The sequence below is a fragment of the Halichoeres trimaculatus genome, unplaced genomic scaffold, assembly GCF_033239565.1.
Source record: "Halichoeres trimaculatus isolate MK-OKI-2021-1 unplaced genomic scaffold, fHalTri1.1 fHalTri1_scaffold_14, whole genome shotgun sequence".
NCBI classification, from domain to species: domain Eukaryota; kingdom Metazoa; phylum Chordata; class Actinopteri; order Labriformes; family Labridae; genus Halichoeres; species Halichoeres trimaculatus.
In genome coordinates, this window is record NW_027437192.1 from 34,088,800 (window position 1) to 34,111,880 (window position 23,081).

The following is a 23,081-nucleotide window of genomic DNA, read 5'->3' on the forward strand; positions in this document are numbered from 1 at the left end:
ACCCAAGTATCTGCCTGTTGCAGCAGCTCTCTCGTCTTTGTCCGTTTCTTGTAATTTTTTCGTCTCTTTTTCGTCATCTTTGTATTTGGAGTGGATCATCACTTTGTATGGTTCATTGTCGGTCACAGACACCAAACTTTTTGTGGCTTCGGCGATATTTTTTACTACTTTTCTCCTGTGTTTGTCTGGAGATCCTACATGTAACCATGGCTGCATTGTTTACATGCGAAATTAGCTGTTAGCAGCCTGTAGCATATATGCTAACTAGAATAGAATAGAATAGAATAGAAAATACTTTATTTATCCCCGAGGGGAAATTCAGGAGTCACCGCAGCATTTAAGAAAACAAAAGTAAGAAAGGGTATAGAAAGTGCAAAAATGTCCATAAGAAATTAGATGACGACATCCCGTCCACCACTCGTCCACCACTCTCCAGCCCAGCCAGTCTCCACCTCCACAGGGTCCAGGACTGAGCCTCCCCAGCAGTCTGTTCAGTCTCTGTCTCCTGGATCCTGTCTGCTCACAGCAGGTGGAGCTCTTCCAATGTGTCGCGGCGTCCAATGTCAGCTCCGTCAGCCACGTCCGTGAACAGCATGATGCCGCTGGGTTAGCACAGCTAGCTCGTCCATCCCCCGGGGCTAGATCCCACGTTCCCAACAACGATGGATGGAAGGACAGGTCCACGTCGTCACCTCCCAGCTCACATCCGAGAACCAGCACGTCGTCCTCACCTCCTCCTCCTCAGCTCGAGGGAAATCATCAAGCCCTACACTAGTTAGCATTGACATGCTACAGGCTGCTAATAGCTAATTTCGCTTGTAAACAATGTAGCCATGGTTACATGTAGGATCTCCAGACAAACAAAGGAGAAAAGTAGTAAAAAATACCGCCGAAGCCACAAAAAGTTTGGTGTCCGTGACCGACAATGAATCATACAAAGTGATGATCCACTCCAAATACAAAGATGACGAAAAAGAGACGAAAAAATTACAAGAAACGGACAAAGACGAGAGAGCTGCTGCAACAGGCAGCTACTTGGGTAGCGCCTAGCAACCGATCAACTAGTGTAGGGCTTGATGATTTCCCTCGAGCTGAGGAGAAGTAGGTGAGGACGACGTGCTGGTTCTCGGGTGTGAGCTGGGAGGTGACGACGTGGACCTGTCCTTCCATCCATCGTTGTTGGGAACGTGGGATCTCGCTCCGGGGGATGGATGAGCTAGCTGTGCTAATCCAGCGGCATCGTGCTGTTCACGGACGTGGCTGACGGAGCAGACATCGGATGCCGGCCCCACATTGGAGGAGCTTCACCTGCTGTGGGCAGACAGGATCCAGGAGACAGAGACTGAACAGACTGCTGGGGAGGCTCAGTCCTGGACCCTGTGGAGGTGGAGACTGGCTGGGCTGGAGAGTGGTGGACAAGTGGTGGACGGGATGTCATCATCTAATTTCTTATGGACATTTTTGCATTTTCTATACTCTTTCTTACTTTTGTTTTCTTAAATGCTGCGGTGACTCCTGAATTTCCCCTCGGGGATAAATAAAGTATTTTCTATTCTATTCTATTCTATTCTATTTTTAGAATGGGGGGACATGACCCCTGCGTCCCCCCCGGGATTTGCGCCTATGATGGTACCAAAAAAAAGAAAACCCGCACCCGCATACCCGCTTATCAGCCCGATACCGCAACCCGATCCGACCCGTTGAAACACGACCCGCAGCCCGACCCTCAACCTTATTTAAAGTAATCATTTAGGTCATATTGTGTGAAAATTGAACGGTATACTGCCATAGTTCAGATGCCAGTGAGTAAACAACGCACCTGAATGAAGCAACTCTTCCAATAAAAGCCCGACTTCAGCTCCATCATCAACCCTCTGTGATCTTCTCACATACAACTGTGAAGTCACTCGTTTTTTACGTTTAATGCTTTTAAACTTTTAATCTCTTAAAAGGATCTTTACATGTGCAATAGTAGACTTACTTTCTGTCCAGACTTACGCGACGCTCAGCAGGTACGAGCCGTGATCATGTCACAACCATGGATGTATCATACGAACTGGATAGCGTGGCTCAGCCTTCCACCATGTTACGGATTTGAAGCCAGAATATCTACCGTCAATGTCCATGTTTTTTTTACAGTGTATATGGTTACAACCTTACAACCATTTTTAACTTACGTTTTTATTTTATTGTATTTATTATTATTTTATATTAATTTTGATGTGTCAAACTAACCCGCGACCTGAACCGCATGTTAGAACCGAACCCGGGCAAAAAAAAGTTTTTAAAAACCACCCGCAAATCAGCTGTTTTTGCAGGTACCCGTCGGGGCTCTGTGATGTGATGCTGACAGCCTGGTCCAGACCTGGTTACAGGCTAAATAGCCTACATAGTCGGATCAAGCTCTCTTCTCACATTGTAGCACCGCCTCCACAAGTACTTAACGTTCATTCACGATTTATTAAAAATCAAATAAAAGAAAAAGTTGAAAAAAACAAACAAAAACGAAACAAAACAAACAGCAAAGTTAAAGCATCCGCGCTCTCTGACGCTTTTAATTTGAAGGGCGACCGCGACCCGGAAGTCTTCTTTTTGTTATCAGAGAACAGCTGGCGCGTGCTCAAACTTGTCTGATATGAATCATACCTGAGACAGGTATTTCAAAGTCTGCCGAGATGGGAGGGCCGTGAACGCACCACCAGCCCGAAACTCGGACATGACATCAGAGAGTGTTTGTTCCGCATTCCCCGAAGACACATTCCGAGCACAGACACACACTTAACACGCGTTAATCAACACGGACATCGACGGGACGGATCGGGATCAAACCGGGACCTGGCCCATGGGTTAAAACGCTGATCATTACACGTCAGACCCCAAGGAGGTGCAACGAAGGCAAGGTGAGTTCATACCTTGTGTCGGTCCTTCCTCCACCGCACGGCTCTACCGCGTAAAGTAAAATACATGAAAATGTGGGTGATATATGGGTAATCAGTCTAAATCATGAGGTTAATATGTGAGTTTATCAGTCTGAAACATGAGGTTAATATGGGAGTTTATCAGTCTGAAACATGAGGTTAATATGTGAGTTTATCAGTCTGAAACATGAGGTTAATATGTTAGTTTATCAGTCTGAAACATGAGGTTAATATGTGAGTTTATCAGTCTGAGACATGAGGTCAATATGTGAGCTTACCAGTCAGACATATGAGGTTCATATGGGAGTTTGTCAGTCTAAAACATGAGGTTAATATGTTAGTTTATCAGTCTGAAACATGAGGTTAATATGGGAGTTTATCAGTCTGAAACATGAGGTTAATATGTGAGTTTATCAGTCTGAAACATGAGGTTAATATGTTAGTTTATCAGTCTGAAACATGAGGTTAATATGTTAGTTTATCAGTCTGAAACATGAGGTTAATATGTTAGTTTATCAGTCTGAAACATGAGGTTAATATGTGAGTTTATCAGTCTGAGACATGAGGTCAATATGTGAGATTACCAGTCAGACATATGAGGTTCATATGGGAGTTTGTCAGTCTAAAACATGAGGTTAATATGTGTAACATGAACTTATGGAACACACAACCACTCATGCTGTCATGGTGAGGAGTTAAGAATCAGACCAAAACATGCACACACTGGGTGAGATTGGTTGGGGGCTGGGCCTCAAAGAACTGAATGGAAATCTAAAACAAAGGTAGAACACTGTGGAAGAGCTCTATCCCAACGTCTGTGCTGTAATAAAGTCAAACTGAGTGATCAGAGTGCTGTCTGTTCATACTGTCTGATCAATTAATTTTGATTAATCTCAAAATTGTCCAAGCCATTGCTTTACAAAAAGACACAAAGGCCATTAAACAGATTACATGTATTTATAAGTACTAGAAACAGAAATTGACAGAAGTAATGTTTCTGTATTGCTGTCATTGTAGATATATACAATCTGATTACAACAATCCAAAAATGCATCGGTTTTTACTTGTATCAATGGCTCATTATTATCTCATCACAAAGGCATAATATACAGGCCCTTTGTGGCTGTTTGATGTTAAAATGAATAACATTTCATGTGAAATGTTTGTTTTGAATCTAGCATCCAAATTCTAAAAGAAATCATACTTAAAGGATGAATTCTGAACAAATCTTTAAAGGTTCCCTGATATACAAGATATGTATCCTGATTCTACCACAGTAACCCAACCTGTTGATTGAACAACTTTACCGGTCTCAGAATTTGATGATTTTTTTCCCACTTTGAGAATATATATGTGGCCAAATAATTTGTAAGTATTTTAGGTGTACAGCGACTGTAAGTTGGTCGGACACATCTCTAAAGAATTGAATTTCTTGAAAAAATCATGAAATAAACATTTTTTCCAGTTAAAATTCAATAAATTCTTTCAATTGTAATACTTGGCTTTATATTTGATTTCAAAAGATGCACCAGACTTCAGTGAAGGTGATTTGACCCAATTTGATGATTTATTATTTGTGTTTGAGTAAGTTTAGGGGTAAAGTGTGCACCCTTGCTCACACCTATGGCAATGATCATAAAATAGGTCATAGTACAGGCCCTGGATGACTTTTGGATTTTCTAGAGGTATATTCTTGGGAGTTTCTGGGTGTACTACAAATACCACACAATAAACAAAAAATTGGGCTGTGGGCAAAATTACATGTATTGTTAAAGAGGTCCTTTGAACAGACCACTGCAGAATAACTGCTGACTGTGGGTTGGAATCAACATTAACACAAACAGTTTAGCCCTTTTAGCCTTTAGCTCAGGCTGTATCCCTCTCCTTTTTAGCTTTCTCTTGCTCTAACATCCTTTTTCTTTTTGCCCTCTCCAGTGTCCACCATTACTACAAAAGAAATAACAGAAATACCCTTAACCATGAATCAAAGTGTCTAATGGGGAACTTCTGTTGTTTAGAAAATGGCACCAAACAGCATGAAACTGCTGTCGAAATAAAATTGTGCCGTATTGTTCTTCTTGGTTGGATTTATTAGTGGGGCACACCCTGTTGCACTGCTATGACGTGATGCTATTATATAGCTGACACGGCTATCTGCATCTGGCTTACTCCATTCCTACCAAGAAGGGCACAGTTGGCTTTGGAAACACAAAATGGATCAGGTTTTACTGATCCAGTTATACCAAACTGTACTGATCCATACCAGACAGCTTGGTGGAAACAGGGCCTGGAGAAAAGTGTTAACAGGGCCTTTAAGTGACTGCTTCAGGGTACCTCAAAACTGACTGTTTCAAGACATCCTCAACTCACAGTTTTGTCTTTTAAAAGATACACTTTAACAACAGTTTCTGTTAGTAGTGACTGTTTAGAAACCCTTAAGTGACGTTAAACCTTAAAAGGGACTGTTTTACAACACCCTGGATTAACTGATTCAGGATATTTCATAAGTGCCTGTTAAAATACATCCTTTAGTTTCAGTCTGAGATAGGGCTGGACAATTAATCAGATTTTAATTGTGATTTCAATTTTGCCATCTGACAATCATAAAAACAATATAATCGAAGAAAAACAATTAATATGCCACACAGTGTAGATGTATGCAAGTTCCTATGCTTCATAGCTCTTCTGTGTTCCATGTGCAGCCACAGCGAGTATGTGTGACTTATGTGAATCAATAATACTGTATGTGCCACTTGCTGGTTCTTTAAAGTTGTGTTTAAATCAGTGCTGAAGTTTTTGAATAAATGAATGATTGTGTATATTAATTGTGATTTCAATATCACTTAAAATAATCGGGATTCTTATTTTTACCATAATCGCCCAGCCCTAGTCTGAGAGCACCTTTTATGTAACTGTGTAAAAGCTGTTTCACTGTACCCCTGAACATCTTAATTAACTCTGGTGGTGTAGGGTTTTGGAGCAGCTGTGTCAATGCCACTTCGATTCAGTGACTGATATATGATTTTTTCCTGAAGACTTCCTGAAAGCCTGTCTCTCGCCTCGTTCCCTTAGTTGTCTTTTCCCTCAAGCTGCAGTGACAGATTCAGGATGACTTTATCACAGCAGGACTCCGCATGAACCGGTTCGACTGGGGTGGGGGAGTGTTATGTGAACCTCTTCTGATTGAACCTGAGTTTCTGGGAGTCACGTTACTGATGATGAAACAGCAGCTATGAGGAACTCTGAGTGACAGGTGGAGCTGAACCTGTGTGTGTGTGTGTCTCCATGTGACAGAGACAAGAAGTGAGAGCTCCTGTATATGTTTGAGTGTGTGTGTGTTTGCGTGTGTGTTGTGACCTGTGCAGTTGTCTATTTCCTGTCTGTCAGGTCAGCCTGTGGAAGAGGAGAAAAAGCTCAGGTGATGAAGATGATGACGACAAAGGCTGTGCTGTAACTGGTGGTCAGAGAGATCCAACATGGCTGTCTTCAAACCTGAGAATGTTGAAGACTTCTATGAGCTGGGGGAAGTTCTGGGCAGGTGAGCGTGTTTGGGCTGCAGGTTTGAATGTTGGTGGTGATCAGTAACAGGTGAGTTCCCCTGGTTGCTCTCTTCAGGCTGAGTTCATGGGTCAGAGCATGGGAATCAAACCAGTGACAGCTGCAACAATGACCTAAGCCTCTGTATGTTATTAGCAGGACCATGATGACCCGCATATGAGTCATTCACCCAGGATAACAACATGTCACCAGGCTAACTTGTGAGAAACAGCAGAAAGTTCATCCTGTTTGTCTGTGTCTCTGTTTTTAAACTGTTACCATAGACCATGGGTCTGCAACCTTCACTTTAGGGGAGCCATTTTTCTAGCCACCTAGATTTAAGTCCTTCTGGAACTAGAAAATCGACTATTAAGTGTATAAAGTTCTATAAAAAGTTAAAATAAAGTGAGTAACGATTTAAACAAGAAGTTTTTTAAATTTATGAAATTGTACCTGTGATATCTTGGCTTGATATTTAATATGAATTTGCAGAAATTTCAAAAATTTGCAAAAAATCTAAAAAAAAATAAAAAATAAGAAGAAATGCAAAAAATTCACAAATTTCTTGAAAAAAGTATAAAAAAATTGAAATCTCAAATATTTGAAAAAAATTGAAATAATAACAATTGAATTTGATGATAATTTAATATTATTGCTTAACTCGTCATTTTTTCGTTGCTAATTTCTTGCCACATATTAATCATGTATATTGATTTGGCACTTTGTCAGTGAAATGAATCCATCCACACAGAATTAAAATCTGTATTTTCTTCCAGATTAGTCTTTTTGTAGATGTAGTTATCTTCCCAGGGCTGTAAAACTTGAGGTTAGCCACAGGTGCATGGAAAGTTGGTGGGCTGTTGATGTTGTAGGAGGTGAAGTAGAGCGGTGGCAGGCTTTATTGACAGATGAGATGAAGATTTAGTTCCACAAAATGTTAATGCATTATTTTATTAAGTGTCAGCGTCTTCAATAATCAGAACCCTTTGTAAGAAAAATAAAGAATTCTTTATTTCAGTAATATTTTTTAAAGCTACAAGGAGCCACTGCAAAGGGGTCAAAGAGCCGCATGAGGCCCCAGAGCCACAGGTTGAAGACCCCTGGGATAGACTGTAAAAAATTGTCGTCATCTCGCTGGGCTCCAAGTGAGGTCGCCACATAAACTGCTTCACCTGGTGGCTGACTGTATATGTATATAGGTCATATAGGTCAAAAACTATGTCTCTCCTAGGGATGGGTACCTTTCGCATAAGGAATGATATGGTACCAATACCCGGTGTCTGGCAATTGGTATCGGAACTCAGCGGTAAGAATTTTCTGTACTTTTTGTGTTTATGTGGTAAAAAAAATATAAATTAGTTTAATAATAACTTTTTTTTAATTCAACATATTTATTCTTCAATATATATCCTTGCAATGCTGTGTTCATGTCCAGCATTGGAAGTTGTCTGCTCTTCCACTCTCCCACAGTCACAAGGATGCATTTAAGTACCTAAGTTCCTAAACATGGAACCTTTTGATTTTACCGTAACTAGTACCCGGTACTTTTGACAGAATTTGGTCGGTACCTATAAAAGTACCTAAATCTGTACCCATCCCTTACTTTTCAGGTCATTCTGGATGAGCTGTGCTGAAAAATAACAAACAAAAAAAACACCCAGGAGAAATGTTTGTGACATCTGTATGCTGCAGTGAATGAAAATATTATTGGGCTGCATTGTGTTCGAGTCCTCTTTTTTTCTCAAAAGTTTCTTTTCATCAGTTATTGGAGGTTAAATACAGGCTTCACATCACATTTAATGATGTCTGACAGTTGATATTTGCGTGTACTTTTTCCATGAACATTGAAACATGTCAAGAATAGAATAGAATAGAACTTTATTTGTCATTGTAACAAGTACCACGAAATTGCAAAGAGGGAGAGACAAGAAAAGAATAGACTCTTCGAAGAATAAAATATACTGTTTTTGTCACCCAGCTCTCTACTGCACAGACTCTGACTGCAAGATGGCGGCACCTGTGCCAGGGGTATTTTGGCTTCAAAACTGTACACTGGTAAATGGCGGGGCCTTTACAAAAGCCTCCAAAAGTCTCCAGACCGAGTTGAGTTTGAAGTGAGTTGAGATTGCAAGGAGGAATGCAAGTTACTAAATATTAGTAAGACAAAGGACATTAACCTGAGATCATGAAAGAGCACTGAGGAGCTGCTAGCAATTAACAAGACAAAGACGCATGTGTCGAACAAATCAAAGCAGAAGATGGACATGGATTGCCCCGAACAAAGCCTCAAAACAATGCTTACAGACTTCATCTTGTGTTTAAGTTTGACAACTTGTTTTGTGTTTCTCTCTCAGATCCTCAAAAGATCTGGTCCATATTGTCAAATCCTTTTTTTAAGTACATCCTTAGACACAAAATTCCCCCCAGCCCTCCCTGTGAAGGGCACAAGTGTAAGCCAAACACTATTCCCATTAGGGGTGCACCGATCATAACCTGAAAAGTGTCCTGAGTTTTAGGTCTCAGAGCAAAAAGCAACAGTGGCTGGCTGTCAGACCTTCCCAGAGGAATATAAGATCAGTTTCATATGTAAGGATGGGCTGATCACCCATCACTGATCACTGATCACCAATCTCCCAAAATTAGGGAAACTGGCACCTATTGATTGGTGCATGTCTAATTTGAAATTTTGCTATACTTGTTGCAATGACAGATTCTTTTTTATTCTATTCTATTCTATTCTATTCTATTCTATTCTAATTCCCATACTATGAATTGAAAGCAAACAGGAAGTAGCATTTTAAGGGGTGGGTCTCCAAATGTGTGACAGAGGAACCCAGGGTTAGATGTCAAGGGAAGAATCAGATTTTGGTGGTCTGAAAGATGTGCTTTCTCAGGCTTTGTACCTTTGTCCACACTCACTGAGAACTTACTAGATTTGTAACGAAAAATCATCAAAGTCAGCCATTTCTATTTGTGTTGTTAGAACAAGCCAAGCCTTAGATTTGTCCAGGGGTCTTTCTAAGATGGCCGCCTCCACAGAGGATAATTCACAATCCTTAATCTATATGTTACAGGTAGAAGAGACCTGAATGAAAAAAAAATGGCTTCTGAAACCAGGGTGTGGCCATACCAGCTGGTTAGATTATGGCATCTGAAAAAATGGGACTTATTGACCAGTTTTCTCATTTTTCTCTCATTTCTTTAACAGGGTTTAAACAATCTACACCTTTGACTCTTTTGCAGTGGCTCCTTGTAGCTTAAGAAAAATATTACTGACATTAAGAAATTTTATTTGTTTTACAGAGTGTATTGATTATTAAAGACACTATCACTAAACAAAATCCTGTGTTAACATTTAGTTGAAATAAATCTTCATCCCATCTGTCAATAAAGCCTGCCACCGCTCTACTTCACCTCCTACAACATCAACAGCCCACCAACTTTCCATGCACCTGTGGATAACCTCAAGTTTTACAGCCCTGGGAAGATAACTACATCTACAAAAAGACTCATCTGGAAGAAAATACAGATTTTAATTCTGTGTGGATGGATTCATTTAATTGACAACGTGCCAACTTAATAAACATGCATGTGGTAAAACCATAGACTGTGGCATACAACTAAAAATGAGAAGCTGAGCAATTTTACCACTAAATGTTATCAAATTCAAGTAGTATTCCAAGAACTTTTGAAAATTATTATTTTTTAAGAAGTTTTGCAGTTTTAAAATTTCAGTTTTTTTTTTTAATTGTTTAATGTTGAAATTTTAGTTTTTTCAAAATATTTGCACATTTATTAAAAATGAAAACAAAGATTTTACATATACAATTTAATAGATTAAGAGAAGCTTTTTTTAAATGTAAATATTCACTACATTTTAACTATGTATAGAGTTTAATATACTTCTAAGACTTATGGTCTTCATTGTGAAGATAAAGTAGATTTTGTCGCCCTTTAAATAATTCAATCCAGGTGAGCTGAGGCAAAATGGCTCCTACAAATGTGAAGGCCAGTGACCCCGATCTACACCTTCTGTTCCGTGCAGCTGATAGGCCTTAGAAACAGATGGACTGTGTCTTGTGTACAAAGTGGATTAGGGTGACTGTAGCAGGTCGTAAAAGTGGCATTTTAAAGAGACAGGGTCTTTCACATTAATTTCTCTACCAGTGTGGTAACAGTGAGAAAGAGCCAGTGTCCAACCAAGACACATCCTGAGTCGCCCTGTGTTCAGACCAGTTCTTCCTCTAGGTGTTCAAAGCATCATAGGTGTGGTCGGGATGTTCTCAGTGCTTCCTGTAAACACACATGCAGAACACAATGAAAGGTTCCTCAAGGCTGAGGTGAAGCCCTGACTTGATTAAAGTTATCTGTTGTAGATATAAACCATCTAATGTACATGAAGCTGCTTATAATTAGTCTTCCTGCTCTGACTTGGCCAGTGGGCACTTCGGCCAGGTGCGGCAGGTGCAAGAGCGTTCAACGGGGACCCTATGGGCAGGGAAGTTTCTGAAGATCCGGAAGAATCCGTGCAGTCTGTTGGGCCTGGAGCGGAGCAGCGTGGAACGAGAAGTAGGGATTCTGCAGGATGTCCAACACACCAACATTGTGACGCTCCGAGATGTGTTCGAGAGCCGGGCTGAGGTGGTGCTCATCCTGGAGCTGTAAGTGTGTGTGTGTTCACTGTAAACCTGAGCTACGAGACATGTTTCAATGTCTTGGAGTCTTTTTAAACAAGCTTTAACAAGTTTAAAGCTTATAAGACAGTGCTGCTCAGACGTTTGTGAACCTCTTGATCATCTTTTAGTTTCCATATTTAAGAACCATTTTAATATGAAATAATGTGTAGTTTTATCAGTTGAATATTCTTTCTTTATTTTAAGTCAGTTTTATTGTTCATCAAACCCAAATTAAAGAGAGTTATTGGTCAACTTGTGTAGTTGCATTAGTCGGTAAACCCTGAGCTGCGTTTCTTAAAACACGCAGTGCATTAGAATCAGGCTAGACAAACTGGTGGCTGAGAGAGGACGATGAAATGAGAGATGTTCAGGAACCAGTTTTTCACTCATAGAGTCAGAGATAAGACCAGGTCACATTAGTCTTTGCCAGGTGAACCCTTACAGGTCAATCATGGCGAGAGGAAGAGAGCTCTCAGCAGACCTGAAGAGGAGGGTGGTGACGGCACATTGTGTGCTACATACTAATATTAGGTTTATTTTACTGTCAGTAGAGTAGCACAATGATATATGTAAGACATCATGTATGGTCACCTTTGCTGGCTTCACCAGCACTTATGATTTCAGTTTCTTTGTGGACACCGCTACCCTGAGGTTTCTGTGGACGGGATCCAGTAGCCTGCTGAATTAACATGCAAACAGGAACTAATGCTTTAGCCACGTTGTTAACCAGCATATTGTAAATGGAAGCTAACAGTCTAACCTCACCTAACATAGTGTCTGTGCTGTCAACAAGCAGAAGCTCAACTCTCTGAACTCTCTGGCTAAGATGTGATCTGTCTGCCTCTGGTGTTGCTCATGTCAGTTAAAGGAAATAAGCATCCTCGCTGGGTTTAGACCAGTCAGAATGAAGCGCCTTACACACCTGGAAGATCAGCAGGGAAGCCAGATGATGGGTAGAGGGTAATCTGCTGTGAGCAGCTGGTTCTGGTAAAATCAGGACAAGCAAAATCTGTTGTTGTCTGTCTCACTCTCTCCACTGTCCCCCTGCTCATTTCCTGCTTGTTACCTGGTGTAGACAAGATCATATGGGTACTGATGTAAAGATGCTTTTATTGATTGAAAATATTTATTTATGGTATTAAACACAGCTAAAAAAAAACACTGGTGACACCCTCACAATATTAGATTGTATCAGCCTCTGTGCAGGATGAGCTCATGTCCAACTGAACATTTCACTTCAGTTCAAACATTAAACAGTTTATTTTTTATACATTTGTTATTTTTTTTGCATAAAACGAATGATTATTTTGTATTTAACAAATGAAATCCTGTGTATGATTTCAGAGTGTGTGGGGGTGAGCTGTTTGACTTCATCGCTGAGAAAGAAAACCTTCTGGAAAGTGAAGCCATTGAGTTCCTGAAGCAGATTTTAGAGGCTCTGAAATTCATGCACAGCAAAAACATTGTGCACTTTGACCTCAAGGTACGATAAAGTCTCCCCTGAAACCTGGAAACTACAACAGACCTGAAGACTAGGACAGACATGAAGACAGGAAACTGAACTGGACATAAGATAATAGCCTGGGGACTGACCTGAGGACTAGAGAGTGGTGAAAAGAATGTCTAACTGACCTGAAGACAAGAATAACTGACCTGAGGACTGGGAGCTACCTCGTGGACTTCTTTAATGCCTTGAGGATGTGTTTTATGGCCAATGACTCCTCTAGTGGTGTGTGTCTGATTGAAGCACTTGGTAAATGAGTCTGAGGTCTTCTTACTTTTTACTTACCTAAAAACTTGTTTTTCCTGAGGGCCTAATATATGACCTGAGGACCTGTTCACTGTTGTAAGGACACGTTACCTGACCTGAGGACTTGTCAACAGGACTTGTTGACTGTTGTGAGGACATGTTAACATGGTTGGGAATGGTTCACTGACATCGAGACTTGTTTACTAATGTTTGGACCTGTTACTTGTTAACTTGTTAACGGTCTTTGTGTTTGCAGCCGGAGAACGTTATGCTGTCAGATAAGTCGTCTCATCCAGTCATCAAACTGATTGACTTCGGCCTGGCTCAGCGTTTGCGTCAGGGGGAGGAGTTTAGGAGCACCAGTGGAACTCCACAGTACATTGGTGAGGACTGGAACCTTTGTTTTTATTACATTCAGGACATAGTGAGCTCATAGTATAAGCGACACATAGAGACTCAGAGACGTCAGACGGCAGAACTCATCAGAGAACATTAAATGACAGAGATGAGTGAAGTGCTCTTGTATGGTTCAGACACATTTACACTCTTTTATAACACACATATACACTCTATGGACTGCATAAGCTTGGACTGAACTAGCAACCTCTGCACTGGAACATGATTGCACTGACCCTCGAGCCAGTACCCTGACTGATGAGTTTGGTTTATATGTTACTGCACATGTTAGATTGATGGCGGGTTGAAAATCATGTCCCTTCTCTACATTTAGAGGCTTCAGGCCCACAGTTTCTAGTCTTCAGTTTAAGGACTACCGTCTGTAGTCTTCAGTTCCCAGTCTACATTTGCTAGTCTTCAGGTCCCAGCCCACACTACAGTGTTAAGTCTTCAGCTTCCAGTCTGCAGTCTCTAGTCTCTTGTCTACAGTCTCTTTTAGTTTCAGTTAGTTCAAACTCCTCTCATTATTGAGTCTTTCTCTATCCAGTAACATGAACAGGTCTAGATGTGATTACGCTCTGTCATGAACAAAGACTCAACGTGAAGACCAGAGAAGTAGTTTGATGATACCAGTGAGTCTGTGTGTAGCTGTAGCAGCTGAAGTCTGTCAGGTCCACAGCAACAGGCCGTCACCAGGAACCATCCAAAGGAACCTACAAGACAGGAGGGCGTATGGAGTCCAAGAAAAATCTGTGGTCAGTACATGGTCTCCAGTTTCTATTGTGGAGTCTGCAGTCGTGACTGCCAAGTTCGTTGTCTCCAGTATTTAGTCTCAAGTCTCCAGCATCAAGTCTCTAATCTCCAGTGTCTCGTCTCTAGTCTCCAGCACTAATCTTCAATTTGAGTTGCTGGTCTCCAGCCTCTTGTTTCCTTTTTGTCTTCAGTCCTTGTTGTTGAGTCTCTAGTCTTCAGTGTCTAGACTCTGTTCTCTGATATGGAGGCTTTAGATTCCAGTCCTGAGTCTCCGGTTGTTTGGCTCCAGTCTTGAGTCTGTAGTCTCAAGTTTTAGTGTGATAGTGTTTCCCTCCTCTCTTTCAGCCCCTGAAGTGATCAACTGTGAACCTCTGAGTGCAGCTGCTGATATGTAGTGAGCCACACACACACAGAAATTCAGAGACAAGTCCAGACGCGCTTTAGCCTAAACTCTCAACATGCATTCTGCAAGTACCCTGCTTCTGTGTGTGTGTGTATGAGTGACTGACCTGACTTACCTGCTGGTCCAGAGCACGTCCCCTTTCTTTACATGAGGATGGTGTGTGGGGAACCCAGAGGTAAGGGCTGGCTGGTTATCAACGCATTGCGTCAGACATTTGGCACAGACGACGCTAACTCCTCTAAGCCCCTGGGAGAATCTTTTTATCTGGTCAAAGAAGTACCCTTTTTAGATCCCGTGCCCTCTTTGATTAGTTGCAAAATGATAACACCCGTCCCTAACCTCCATATGCTGAGGATGACCCCTCAGATTGACCCAAACAGTGAGCTGGCAGGTCTCTCATAGATTCAGTCCAGGTACTAAGCTCAGCTAACTTGAGCTAGCCTCACAATGTCTGTCTGAGAGTCAGAAACACAAACTTTACAACTTTTGAGGGGGAATCAAAGATTTCAGAGCAGATAAACTGATAGGATTTCATTCTGCGTGTGCTGGTAATGGGCTCCGACATGTTGTTTTTACTGTGCATTACAGATGATCAGTGTGCGTGTGAGTGTTCAGGGGGTTTTTTTGTAAGTTATTTTTAATTAATACATGATTTTTTTTCCTTTTTTTATATATTAAACTTAATAGTTATTACACTTTGTATCAGGGACAGAGCCCTGATTTCAACTGTGGGTTGGCCAAACCAGTGTTGAGCAGGCCTTTAATGATAAAAGTTAGTAATTAACACTAATTATTATTATTATTATTATTATTATTATAACATAACTTAGATTTATAAAGCGCTTTTTTACTATATGGATATAGATATATTACTGTTACTATGTAAATGTTAAAGTAGATTTGGTTGCTTTTTGATCCTTTGATATTTGATAAAAATTTGGTGCATCAGACAGTAATGGCTCTTAATTCTATTGGTCAAAGAGTAGTTCTTCAATGGGCTGTCCTTCCTCAACTTTCTATGAATTATAGGCTCCCAGAATCATTCCCTAGTGCTACAAGTATAACATGAGGCTGAAGTTATAACTTTCTTCCTAACAGGCTGAAAGTTGCCAAACTTGGCTCATTGTATAAAGACAGGGTATCTAACAATAACAAAAAGAGCATATATATATATATATATATATATATATATATATATATATATATATATATATATATATATATATATATATATCTCGTGCTGTTCACGGACGTGGCTGACAGAGCTGACATCGGACGCTGGCGCCACATTGTAGGAGCTTCACCTGCTGTGGGCAGACAGGATCCAGGAGTCCTGGACCCTGTGGAGGTGGAGACTGGCTGGGCTGGAGAGTGGTGGACGGGCTGTCATCTATTTTCCTGTGGCCGTTTTTGCACTTTCTATGCACTTTTTTACTTTTGTTTTCTTGATTGCTGCTGTGACTCCTGAATTTCCCCTCGGGGATAAATAAAATATTTTCTATTCTTTTTCCATTTCTATTTCTATTTCAATACAACATGGCACAGGACACAACCCCTGTTCTTTATAAGTTTTCCATTTTACACATCTGCTCTTAATGTCCAATAACTAGTGCTTTATTTTTTTCCCTTCAGGAGCATTGGAGTCATCACCTACATACTGTGAGTGGCATGACTCTGTGCGTGGGTGGGATGTGTGTGGGTGTGTGTTTCCTTGATAAACACACTCTGTGTTTCTCTGTCCTCAGTCTGAGCGGTTTGTCGCCGTTTCAGGGTGAAACAGACGAGGAGACTTTGAGGAACATCCTGGCCATGAACTACGAGTTCAATGAGCGGTTTTTCAGCACCACAAGCTCCATGGCCAAAGAATTCATCCAGAAACTGCTGGTCAAAGATCCCAGGTGAGCAGCTGGAGCACACCCTGAGACTAACTCTCTGATGTCTTGTAAAACAGTGTTCTCACATGAATGAGAACTAGCAGGATGAGGTGTTGACTGGGTTTGATAAGAGAGGAGGTTTATGTTCTGTCTCTGTTTATTATCCATGATGCTCCTGTTCTTGTGTTTGTGTCTCAGAGAGAGAATGACGGCTGATGGCAGTCTCCATCATCCTTGGATTAAGGTGACTGTTCTTCATTTCAAACCTGTTTCATGGTTTCACCTTACCTTCTGTCCAACAATTATTTGGGATGAGTTCGGTTTTTTTAGTGTTATTATGACATCAGAATTGTTAGCATGTTTCAACTCCGTCCAGATGAGAGGTCCAAGTTCACACAAAAAACAAACTTTAGCAATCAAACTGTCAGAATGTCATCATCATACTCTTTGTGGGTTTTTGGGTGCCCTCTGTCATCCAATAGTCATCCACAGTCTGCCTCTCATCTAATCCTGACTCCACAGGGTCACCTCAGCCTTAGATGTATCCCTGATGTAGTTTAACTCTGAGACCACTTGTAGACACTTCCTGTTGTTGTTGATGTTTGTATTTTTCAAATGATGTCAAACATCTCTGTCTGTTTCAGCCTCTTACTCGCTCTCAGAAAGTGAAAAGGAATCGCTCGTCAATCAACATGAAGAACTTCAAGAAGTTCAACGCCAGGCGGAAATGGAAGGTTTGTCTTTTTTTTATTTAACTTTAAATAACATTAAAGTTTGATTACAAAAGGACCACATCTCCACAGCCTGCTGATCCATGAACTGTTTTTAAAACAGGGTCAGGTTAATTCCTTCACCTGTAATAATCTGTGGTAATGATCCTGACAACAGTCCCAGTCTGTTCATTTGGTTGACAAAGACTATGACAAAAGATATTCAACAAACCTTTTTCACGGATGACAACTAAATGAAAAACCAAACAAAAAGTCAGACGTGATGATGAAGACTGTGAAATATGATGGACGCTTTTGTCAACAAATACAGAGGAAAGGAAAATGTTTGGGAGGCATGCAGAGCCGGAGTGGTACTGGGTTGGGTGACATGTATCACAGAAGCTGATACTGCTGTCCCTGGGCTGCCTGCACCAGCAGCTCTTTTTTTTTTTTTTTTAACTCAGAGGATCATGAGAAGGAGTACAAACATCTATTATTAAACAGTCTATAGTACAAACTCAACTGAAAAGGTGAGAGGAAAAGAAAAGCATACAGTCTGACCCCACCACATGCCAAACCCAGGAACTTTTCACCAAGATGAGCTGTGGGATGAAAAAGAAACTCTGGATGGAGAGGATGAAACGGGTTAGGTAAGATGCAAGAGAAAAAATAACCTTGCCTACAGTTTGTGAACTGTGTATCGTTACAACATAAGGCTAAATTATTTAATTAATTACTATTAATTAAATGCGATGCCACATACCTGAAGAGGTAAACATCTCTGTCTGTAGCCCCTCAGCAGCAGCAGCAGCAGTTACACAGGAGGAGAACTAAGACCAGTTTGCAGAACTTAGCACAATTTTCAGGACATTTTCACAACAGTTAGGTTGTTTACATTGTATCTGACTTAAATCTGCTGATATTTAGTCGACTAAAACCAGACTAAGACCAAAAGGTTTCAGATGACTAAAATATGACTATAACTAAATGGTGTGTTATAAATAAATGATTGGATGAATGTGTATTTTATTACAGTTATATCATTCAGTACATAATATGAAGTATGTCCTATCCCTTTACATAACAAATCAATAAATAAAGAAAATAAAAAATGTATACTCACATTCACACATTTTTTCCACAACAAAAAAACAAAACAAAAACAAAAACAAAAATTGTAACAGAAAAAGGAGTGTGCTGAAGCTGAGGCTTATTTTGCCTATCTGAGCAGAGGACCATGACAAGATTCACTCTTAATTCTTCTTCCTATTCATTTGGCATTTGGTCATTTTTATTGTGTCCTTTTTTTAACTTTACTTTCAATGTTTCTTTTGAAACTCAAGTGATTTACACAATTTCAAGTCATCACTGAGTGTGTTCCATAATTTAACTTCCAAAAAAGAAACATATCTTGATTTTAAAAAAATTCTCACTTTAACTTTTTCAAGACACAAACTTAAATGTGAAACCTTTACTTTTAATTTATTTTACAATGTCTAAGAATTTTAAGATGGCAGACTCTGTAAATAATTTATTTGTAGATTTACGATAGGAAACTTTACTTATTATTCTAATAACTCTTCTCTGGAGTTTAATTATAGGATCTGTATATGCTTCGTATGAATTCCCCCAAAACTCAACACAGTATGACATATATGGCGTTATAAGTGAGAAATATAATACATGCAGACATTTCTTATTCAACATAACATATTGCTTCTTTTATTAATATTAGCAATAGATTTTGATAATTTCTATTTTATATATTCTATGTGTGGCTTCCAACTAAAATAAGTGTTATATAAATGACTAAGACTAAACCAGGATTCGCTGTCAGAATTAATCCTGGTCCCAGTCGTACCTATCAGCAAGCAGAATCACAGTCACGCGATGCCAGAGAAGTAGGGCACTCCCCTTGACTCAGGCCTAAACTGCTCGGCCATACAGTGCTGCTCAAAAGTTTGTGAACCCCCTCAACATTTTGGAATTTTCTATTATTTCAACCTGATTTCCTAATTTAATCAGAACTGTTATTTTTTATATGAAATAACAGGTATAGCTTAATCAATTCAGTAGTTTTTTTTTGTTTTTTTAACAGTTGTGTTGTCGAGACTAAATTAAAAAGAGTTTTTCATCAACTGATGTAGGTGCAAAAGTTAGTGAACCCTGAGCTGCATTGCTTAGAACAAGCAGCAGGTGGGACAAATTGGTGGCTAAATTAACCGCTGAAATGGACCAATGAAGTGAGAGATGTTTAGGGAAGAAATTGCGCATCACTGATTGAAACAGAGATAAAACCAGGTCACTTCAGTCTTACCAGGTGAACCCATACAGGTCAATCATGCCGAGAGGAAGAGAGATCTCAGAGGACCTCAAGAAGAGGGTAGTGACAGCACATTTGTCTGGGGAAAGCTATAAAGTCATCTCAAACAAACTTGAGCTTCATCGTTCCACCGTGAGGCAGATCATCTACAAATGGAGAGCCCTGAAAAAGACTACAACCCTGCCTAGAAGTGGACGACCGTCTAAAATATCAGAAAGAGCCATAAGAAAAATGAAGATTCAGGTAAAAGCCAACCCAAACATAACATCTCGGGATTTGCAAACCTCTCTTGCTGCATCTGGGACACGTGCATGCTTCCACAATAAGAAGAAAACTCAATCAACATGGCTTTCATGGAAGGGTTGCTAGGAAGAAGCCTCTGCTCACAAAAAAGAACAAAGCTGCCCGTCTCAACTTTGCCAGAGAGCACCTAGAGAAACCTGAAGCTTTCTGGAAGTCCATTCTGTGGACAGATGAGTCCAAAATTGAACTGTTTGGTCACAACCAAAACCGCCATGTCTGGCGAAAAGTCAACACTGCATACCACCAAAAGAACCTTCTCCCAACAGTGAAGCATGGAGGTGGGAATGTCAAGATCTAGGCTTGCTTTTCATCCTCAGGACCTGGACAACTCCACATAGTCCAGGGAATCATGAATTCTGAGGAATATTGTCAAATCCTAGAACATAACCTGACGCCATCTGTTTTGAAGTTAAAGCTTGGCAGAAGGTGGATCATGCAACATGATAATGATCCAAAGCATTCCAGCAATACAACCAAGGAATGGCTGAAAAAGAAGAAGATTCGTGTTCTGGACTGGCCCAGTCAAAGTCCTGACCTAAATCCCATTGAAATGCTGTGGCGGGACCTGAAGCGAGCAGTTCATGCCAGACGCCCATCAAACCTCTCTCAACTGACTGCGTTCTGCAAGGAAGAATGGGCAAAAATCCCCCAAAGTAGATGTGAGAGGCTGATTAGTCACTACAGAAACCGTTTGGTTGAGGTAATCTCTGCAAAAGGAGGCGCAATATCCTATTAACTGAAGGGGTTCACATACTTTTGCACACATGATATCTGAGTTTTTCTTAAATCAACCACTTTTGTTAAATAAAGAATGACAATATAACTATTTCTTTTGTTTCAGCCCATTATTTGGAATGTCAGTATTGTGGATTTGGGTATAACTTAACATTTAATAAGGTTATTTTAGTTTTTTTTACAAAAAATCTGACCATCGCTGTGGGGTTCACAAACTTTCGAGCAGCACTGTATCTGCGCCTGCTCTCCAGCTGAAGCTGAGCTTAAAAAGACTGCATACTGCTTGTTAGATCTGTTTTCTCCAACAGACCAAATCCACATTTAAAGAATGCCAAATAGAATGGATTGAACTCCAGAGGGAACAGGATGAGCGCTGAGTCCCATCTTTTCCTCCCCTGCATCACAAAAACCTTTATAACCTACAGACACGGAGTCTGTTTCTCTTCAGATCTGAAGATTGAAACATGCAGAGGACTTGGCCTACACAATTGAAGGTTGACTGAAAGTTATTATTCTGTCCCTCTAACGTCTGTCCAACTGTCTGTCCCCTCAGATGTCCTACAACATGGTGTGGGTGTGTAACCGGCTGGTTCGCCTCAAGCTGCTCTGCAAGAGCTCAGATCCAGATCCAGTCCAGGTGAGACCTGCCCAAGCCTTAGCCCTCAGGTTACATGGAGCGTGTCTTTGATTAACTCAGGGTATTCCAAGGCTCATAGACCCTGAAGCTCAAGTTAATGTGAGCTGAGACAGATAAGTGCCAGAGTGAGAGCTTTCTGCTCCGGAAGAATAAGATGCTGAACTAGAGGCAGCTGCTTCTTTGAAGCTGGTTGTTGGCTGTAGAAGAGGAGCTGGTAGGTCAGATATTTTTATTGACTGGACTTCAGTCTGAAGTCTACAGTTGGAGTAAAGAAGTGATCCAACAGCTCAGGGTTCAATGACAAGACCTCTAAAGCCACCAAGTGGTTCAGTTCAGTTCATCACAGAGCAGAACACATTTTATGGCGTTTCCGCTGAATAATCCTGGGACTGATCCCCAAATAAGACAAGCTGTCCCACTTTTTGGGATGTGCAAGAATAAACAGATCCCAGAAGGTGGCGCAGGAAACACTGCAGACCGTTGATTGGTGGAAAGAATGGTCACTTCCTGTGTGACAGCAGCTGCTGTATTTCTCCTGGTGGTACAGTCTTCTCTGAACAAAGCTTGGTGTTCTTTGTAACAAAGACCCCCATGCCAGTCACAAAGAAGACGAATTGCTGGATGTCTTCATCGTTGATCTTTGTTCACTGTGACATGTTTTTCTTCTTTGTTGGACTTAACAGGGTACACTGTGTCGCGCTGCTATGGCAACACACTATTATGGATCTGATGCAGCTATCAGCATCCAGCTTTCACATCGCCTACCACGAGGGGGCATGGTTGGCTGTGGAAAAACAAACAGGATCAGGCTTTACTGATCCAACCCATACCAAACTTTACTGATCCAAACTGGAAACAGGGATTAAATGGAAAGATTCCAGGCCATGTGCCAGAACAAGATCCAGAACAGCTCTACAGAAGACTGTCCTTCCCACTCAGTGTGTCTATTTTCAGTCCACCCCCAGTAGACTGGTACACTGGACATACCGTCTTCAGTATTCTGCACAAACTGAAGTACCATGTACCATCATACAGATGTTCTGATTCACTGAACTGAGGGGTTTAAAGCTGCCTGGACAGACTTACATGCAGCACCTGCTATTTCAACACTGCTGATCCACTCAAGAACACCTGTACCAGCAGGTCTAGCGTTAACCTGTTAACCTCAGCACATCCCAGTTGCTACTGTTTACAACATGCTGAAAACCAGATCCAGATCCATGGTCTACAGCTACACGATGCTGTTAGAGTCCCCGATCGGTGGTACAGAGGTGTTAAAGCTAGGTCTGGTTAGCTTAGCTTAGCTTAGCTTAGCTTAGCTTAGCTTAGCTTAGCTTAGCTTAGCTCCTCCTGGTAACTGACAGTGTGGGTGAATCACTCTCATTGTAAAGAGTGAAGGAGCTGTGTTTGAACCAGGACTTTATTTCCTTTCTTTCTGTTTCTCCTGCAGAGAGACTGTGAGAGCGACGTGGAGGACACAGAGAGCAAACCAGCGTCTCTGCTGCGACGGAGACTCAGCAGCAGCTCGTAGAGAGCGGCGAGAGTGGGAAGTGGAGACGGAAAGCCGAGGGAGGTGATGAGCTGAGGAGGAGAGGACTGAGAGAGATGAGCAGAAACAGAATACATGCCTGATAAACAGGAAGTATTGATATGAACTGTTGTATCAGCACACTGCCTGGTCTGAAAAACTCCTTCACAGGTTTTTTATAACGTTCTTCCTTCATTTGTCTAACGGTGTTGTTTGTGGGTGTGTTTTTGTTTTGATTAGTTTTAGTATTATTTTTATTTTTACATTATTTCTGTTTCAGTCAGTTAATAATGCATAAATATCAGAATAAAAACACTTGACTCTGACTGGAGTTATTACTGTTCGTCTTGATAATGTGCTCTTATCCATGTGAAAGTATTAGATCTGAGCAATAAAGAAACATTCGGTGGTTAGATGGTGGCAGTCCTACCTGATGTACAAAGAGGAGAATCTGGAGAACCAGAGCAGGTCCTCATACCTCCATCAGCCACCTCTGTCGGGGAGCAGCGGGTCTGAGCTCTGAACCCTATCCCTAAGG

At 40.9% G+C, this 23,081-nt stretch overlaps 1 protein-coding gene across 1 annotated transcript; it reads left to right on the forward strand.

Moving 5' to 3' along the window:
- The first annotated feature begins 2,591 nt into the window (after positions 1 to 2,591).
- LOC141803378 (death-associated protein kinase 2) lies at positions 2,592 to 22,641 on the forward strand. Its single transcript, XM_074687362.1, is given in 12 exon segments — positions 2,592 to 2,900; positions 6,306 to 6,456; positions 10,895 to 11,116; positions 12,476 to 12,614; positions 13,138 to 13,264; positions 14,376 to 14,424; positions 16,066 to 16,092; positions 16,179 to 16,331; positions 16,506 to 16,551; positions 16,952 to 17,041; positions 20,932 to 21,015; positions 22,466 to 22,641. Coding segments are annotated over 11 exon segments (1,080 nt in total). The 5' UTR covers positions 2,592 to 2,900; positions 6,306 to 6,394; the 3' UTR covers positions 22,547 to 22,641.
- The last annotated feature ends 440 nt before the right edge of the window (positions 22,642 to 23,081 follow it).